Genomic DNA, 6,682 nt, shown 5'->3' on the forward strand with positions numbered 1-6,682 from the left:
AGTGCATCTAGCTACCGGTAAGGTCACCCACTCTTTCCTCCATGTACCAGACTGCCCCTATCCTCTGCTAGGAAGAGATTTGCTGACTAAACTAAAAGCCCAAATCCACTTTGAGGGATCAGGAGCTCAGGTTATGGGACCAATGGGACAGCCCCTGCAAGTGCTGACCCTAAACATAGAAGATGAGTATCGGCTACATGAGACCTCAAAAGAGCCGGATGTTTCTCTAGGGTCCACATGGCTTTCTGATTTTCCCCAGGCCTGGGCGGAAACCGGGGGCATGGGACTGGCAGTTCGCCAAGCTCCTCTGATCATACCTCTGAAGGCAACCTCTACCCCCGTGTCCATAAAACAATACCCCATGTCACAAGAAGCCAGACTGGGGATCAAGCCCCACATACAGAGACTGTTGGACCAGGGAATACTGGTACCCTGCCAGTCCCCCTGGAACATGCCCCTGCTACCCGTTAAGAAACCAGGGACTAATGATTACAGGCCTGTCCAAGATCTGAGAGAAGTCAACAAGCGGGTGGAAGACATCCACCCCACCGTGCCCAACCCTTACAACCTCTTGAGCGGGCTCCCACCGTCCCACCAGTGGTACACTGTGCTTGACTTAAAGGATGCCTTTTTCTGCCTAAGACTCCACCCCACCAGTCAGCCTCTCTTCGCCTTTGAGTGGAGAGACCCAGAGATGGGAATCTCAGGACAATTAACCTGGACCAGACTCCCACAGGGTTTCAAAAACAGTCCCACCCTGTTTGATGAGGCACTGCACAGAGACCTAGCAGGCTTCCGGATCCAGCACCCAGACTTGATCCTGCTACAGTACGTGGATGACTTACTGCTGGCCGCCACTTCTGAGCTCGACTGCCAACAAGGTACTCGGGCCCTGTTACAAACCTTAGGGGACCTCGGGTATCGGGCCTCGGCCAAGAAAGCCCAAATTTGCCAGAAACAGGTCAAGTATCTGGGGTATCTTCTAAAAGAGGGTCAGAGATGGCTGACTGAGGCCAGAAAAGAGACTGTGATGGGGCAGCCTATTCCGAAGACCCCTCGACAACTAAGGGAGTTCCTAGGGACGGCAGGCTTCTGTCGCCTCTGGATCCCTGGGTTTGCAGAAATGGCAGCCCCCTTGTACCCTCTCACCAAAACGGGGACTCTGTTTAATTGGGGCCCAGACCAGCAAAAGGCCTATCAAGAAATCAAACAGGCTCTTCTAACTGCCCCAGCCCTGGGGTTGCCAGATTTGACTAAGCCCTTTGAACTCTTTGTCGACGAGAAGCAGGGCTACGCCAAAGGCGTCCTAACGCAAAAACTGGGACCTTGGCGTCGGCCGGTGGCCTACCTGTCCAAAAAGCTAGACCCAGTGGCAGCTGGGTGGCCCCCTTGCCTACGAATGGTAGCAGCCATTGCCGTTCTGACAAAGGATGCAGGCAAGCTAACTATGGGACAGCCGCTAGTCATTCTGGCCCCCCATGCGGTAGAAGCACTGGTCAAACAACCCCCTGACCGCTGGCTATCCAATGCTCGCATGACCCACTATCAGGCAATGCTCCTAGATACGGACCGAGTTCAGTTCGGACCGGTGGTAGCCTTAAACCCGGCCACGTTGCTCCCCTTGCCGGGAAAAGAGACCCCCCACGACTGCCTCGAGATCTTGGCTGAGACACACGGCACCAGACCGGACCTCACGGACCAGCCCCTCCCAAATGCCGACCACACCTGGTATACAGATGGAAGCAGCTTCCTGCAGGAGGGGCAACGTAAGGCTGGAGCAGCGGTGACCACCGAGACCGAGGTAATCTGGGCCAAGGCGTTGCCAGTCGGGACATCCGCCCAGCGAGCTGAACTAATAGCACTCACCCAGGCCCTAAAGATGGCAGAAGGTAAGAAGCTAAATGTTTATACTGATAGCCGCTATGCCTTTGCTACCGCCCATGTCCATGGAGAAATATATAGGAGACGTGGGTTGCTCACCTCAGAAGGCAAGGAGATCAAGAACAAGGGCGAAATCTTGGCCTTACTGAAAGCTCTCTTTCTGCCCAAAAGACTCAGTATAATTCACTGCCCAGGACATCAGAAAGGCAATAGTGCTGAAGCTAAAGGCAACCGAATGGCGGACCAGGCAGCCCGGGAAGCAGCCATGGGGACTGACACAAAGGCCTCCTCACTTCTCATAGAGACCTCAACCCCGTACACTCCAGACTTCTTCCATTATACTGAAACAGATATAAAGAACCTACGAGAGTTGGGAGCCACATATGATAGAGAGAAAAAATATTGGGTCCTGCAAGGTAAACCTGTGATGCCTGACCAGTTCACCTTTGAATTATTAGACTTCCTTCACCAGCTCACCCACCTTAGCTATCAGAAGATGAGGGCACTTCTAGACAGAAAAGAAAGCCCTTATTACATGCTAAATAAAGATAAGATCCTCCACGAGGTGGCGGAATCATGCCAAGCCTGTGTCCAAGTAAATGCCAGTAAAGCTAAGGTCGGTCCCGGGGTGCGAGTAAGAGGACATCGACCAGGCACCCATTGGGAAATTGACTTTACTGAAGTAAGGCCCGGACTGTATGGGCATAAGTATCTTCTGGTGTTTGTGGACACGTTCTCTGGCTGGGTGGAAACCTTCCCAACCAAGCATGAGACTGCCAAAGTTGTGACCAAAAAGCTTCTAGAAGAAATATTTCCAAGGTTTGGAATGCCCCAAGTATTGGGGACTGATAATGGGCCTGCCTTCGTCTCCCAGGTAAGTCAGTCGGTGGCCAAGCTACTGGGGATTGATTGGAAACTACATTGTGCTTACAGACCCCAGAGTTCAGGTCAGGTAGAAAGAATGAATAGGACAATCAAGGAGACTTTGACCAAATTAACGCTTGCAACTGGCACTAGAGACTGGGTACTCCTACTTCCCTTGGCCCTCTACCGAGCCCGCAACACTCCGGGCCCCCATGGACTCACTCCGTATGAAATCCTGTATGGGGCGCCCCCGCCCCTTGTTAATTTCCATGATCCTGAAATGTCAAAGTTTACTAATAGCCCCTCTCTCCAAGCTCACTTACAGGCCCTCCAAGCAGTACAACGAGAGGTCTGGAAGCCTCTGGCCGCTGCCTATCAGGACCAACAAGACCAGCCTGTGATACCACACCCCTTCCGTGTCGGCGACACCGTGTGGGTACGCCGGCACCAGACTAAGAACTTGGAACCTCGCTGGAAAGGACCCTACACCGTCCTGCTGACCACCCCCACCGCTCTCAAAGTAGACGGCATCGCTGCGTGGATCCACGCCGCTCACGTAAAAGCGGCGACAACCCCTCCGGCCGGAACAGCATCAGGACCGACATGGAAGGTCCAGCGTTCTCAAAACCCCTTAAAGATAAGATTAACCCGTGGGCCCCCCTGATAGTCCTGGGGATCTTAATAAGGGCAGGAGTATCAGTACCACATGACAGCCCTCATCAGGTCTTCAATGTTACTTGGAGAGTTACCAACTTAATGACAGGACAAACAGCTAATGCTACCTCCCTCCTGGGGACAATGACCGATGCCTTTCCCAAACTGTACTTTGACTTGTGCGATTTAATAGGGGACGACTGGGATGAGACTGGACTCGGGTGTCGCACTCCCGGGGGAAGAAAAAGGGCAAGAACATTTGACTTCTATGTTTGCCCCGGGCATACTGTACCAACAGGGTGTGGAGGCCCGAGAGAGGGCTACTGTGGCAAATGGGGCTGTGAGACCACTGGACAGGCATACTGGAAGCCATCATCATCATGGGACCTAATTTCCCTTAAGCGAGGAAACACCCCTCGGAATCAGGGCCCCTGTTATGATTCCTCAGCGGTCTCCAGTGGCATCCAGGGTGCCACACCGGGGGGTCGATGCAATCCCCTAGTCCTAGAATTCACTGACGCGGGTAAAAAGGCCAGCTGGGATGGCCCCAAAGTATGGGGACTAAGACTGTACCGATCCACAGGAACCGACCCGGTGACCCGGTTCTCTTTGACCCGCCAGGTCCTCAATATAGGGCCCCGCATCCCCATTGGGCCTAATCCCGTGATCACTGACCAGTTACCCCCCTCCCGACCCGTGCAGATCATGCTCCCCAGGCCTCCTCAGCCTTCCCCTACAGGCGCAGCCTCTATACAACCTGGGACGGGAGACAGACTGCTGAACCTGGTAGATGGAGCCTACCAAGCACTCAACCTCACCAGTCCTGACAAAACCCAAGAGTGCTGGTTGTGTCTGGTATCGGGACCCCCCTATTACGAAGGGGTTGCCGTCCTAGGTACCTACTCCAACCATACCTCTGCCCCAGCTAACTGCTCCGTGGCCTCCCAACACAAGCTGACCCTGTCCGAAGTAACCGGACAGGGACTCTGCGTAGGAGCAGTTCCCAAAACCCATCAGGCCCTGTGTAATACCACCCAGAATACAAGCGACGGGTCCTACTATCTGGCTGCTCCCGCCGGGACCATTTGGGCTTGCAACACCGGGCTCACTCCCTGCCTATCTACTACTGTACTCAACCTCACCACCGATTACTGTGTCCTGGTTGAGCTCTGGCCAAAGGTGACCTACCACTCCCCTGGTTATGTTTATGGCCAGTTTGAGAGAAAAACCAAATATAAAAGAGAGCCGGTGTCATTAACTCTGGCCCTGCTGTTGGGAGGACTTACTATGGGCGGCATAGCTGCAGGAGTAGGAACAGGGACTACAGCCCTAGTGGCCACCAAGCAATTCGAGCAGCTCCAGGCAGCCATACATACAGACCTTGGGGCCTTAGAAAAATCAGTCAGTGCCCTAAAAAAGTCTCTGACCTCGTTGTCTGAGGTGGTCCTACAGAACCGGAGAGGATTAGATCTACTGTTCCTAAAAGAAGGAGGATTATGTGCTGCCCTAAAAGAAGAATGCTGTTTCTACGCGGACCACACTGGCGTAGTGAGAGATAGCATGGCAAAGCTAAGAGAAAGGTTAAACCAGAGACAAAAATTGTTCGAATCAGGACAAGGGTGGTTTGAGGGACTGTTTAACAGGTCCCCATGGTTCACGACCTTGATATCCACCATTATGGGCCCCTTGATAATACTCTTATTAATCCTACTCTTCGGACCCTGTATTCTCAACCGCTTGGTCCAGTTTGTAAAAGACAGAATTTCGGTGGTGCAGGCCCTGGTTCTGACCCAACAGTATCACCAACTCAAATCAATAGGTCCAGAAGAAGTGGAATCACGTGAATAAAAGATTTTATTCAGTTTCCAGAAAGAGGGGGGAATGAAAGACCCCACCATAAGGCTTAGCAAGCTAGCTGCAGTAACGCCATTTTGCAAGGCATGAAAAAGTACCAGAGCTGGGTTCTCAAAAGTTACAAGGAAGTTCAGTTATAGATTAACAGTTAAAGATCAAGGCTGAATAGCACTGGGACAGGGGCCGAACAGGATATCGGTGGTCAAGCACCTGGGCCCCGGCTCAGGGCCAAGAACAGATGGTTCTCAGATAAAGCGGAACCAGCAACAGACACAGAAGCCCCGATAGACGTCAGTGTTAGCAGAACTAGCTTCACTGATTTAGAAAAATAGAGGTGCACAGTGCTCTGGTCACTCCTTGAACCTGTGTGTCTGCCAATGTTCTGACCAGATATGTGCCCATTGCTGAACCTTCATTAGACTCTTTCCTTGTACCCCTCCCCTACCCATTTCTTGAAAATAGACATTGTTTAGATCTAAAAAGTCCCACCTCAGTTTCCCCAAATGACCGGGAAGTACCCCAAACCTTATTCGAACTAACCAACCAGCTCGCTTCTCGCTTCTGTAACCGCGCTTTTTGCTCCCCAGCCCTAGCCCTATAAAAAGGGTAAAAACTCCACACTCGGCGCGCCAGTCCTCCGATAGACTGAGTCGCCCGGGTACCCGTGTTCCCAATAAAGCCTCTTGCTGTTTACATCCGAATCGTGGACTCGCTGATCCTTGGGAGGGTCTCCTCAGATTGATTGACTGCCCACCAGGGGGGTCTTTCAAGACCAGGCTGGCCTTGAACTCAGAAATCTGCCTGCCTTTGCCTCCCAAGTGCTGGGATCAAAGGTGTGTGCCACCACTGTCCAGCTTAAGGATTCAATTTCTAAACAAGGTCATGCTTACAGTTTCACTTCAGGAATCAGGACTTAAACATCAGCTCCACCATTGTCAGCTGCCTCTGCCCATGGGCTTGGAAGACCGAGCAGAAAATCGGGGGTCTTTCAGCGTCTCTGGGCCACACTGCTCTAAGAACAGTCTTATGTCACGCATTAAAATCCCGTGTGTCCCATATAGCCCACAGTGTAGACTGTCTTCACAGAATTCTGTCAGAGCAATCTCTCTCCTTTTGCTCTTTTAAGCCTGGGAATCTCTGTGCTGTTTGACTTAGTGGGGGAGGGGACAAGGATCAGGAATTATGTGACCTGCCCACACTCCTGGAACTTCAAGTCCTGGAGGCTGGAGGAGGCAGGAATCCAGCCTGGACTCTGCAGCATACCACACCAATCAGGACCTTTGATCTGTTTATGCCAGCACCCCACGAATCCAGGCCTACTGTTTTCTCCACGGTCTGCTCCCTCAGCCTGCCAGCTAGCCTGTCTACTCTTTGTGTTCCAGTTTGCTTGCGTTCAACTTCATGTTTCCTTTATTTCTCCCATGGGGCC

At 52.3% G+C, this 6,682-nt stretch overlaps 1 protein-coding gene across 1 annotated transcript; it reads left to right on the forward strand.

Moving 5' to 3' along the window:
* The first annotated feature begins 887 nt into the window (after window positions 1-887).
* Window positions 888-4,695, forward strand: Gm46353 (predicted gene, 46353). The gene is made up of 2 exons (XM_017315325.2): window positions 888-1,889; window positions 3,060-4,695. The coding sequence occupies exons 1-2, from the start codon at window positions 1,031-1,033 to the stop codon at window positions 3,407-3,409; spliced, it is 1,209 nt and encodes a 402-aa protein (XP_017170814.2). The 5' UTR covers window positions 888-1,030; the 3' UTR covers window positions 3,410-4,695.
* Window positions 4,696-6,682: the final 1,987 nt, after the last annotated feature.

Source organism: Mus musculus, chromosome 12 (assembly GCF_000001635.26).
Source record: "Mus musculus strain C57BL/6J chromosome 12, GRCm38.p6 C57BL/6J".
NCBI lineage: Eukaryota > Metazoa > Chordata > Mammalia > Rodentia > Muridae > Mus > Mus musculus.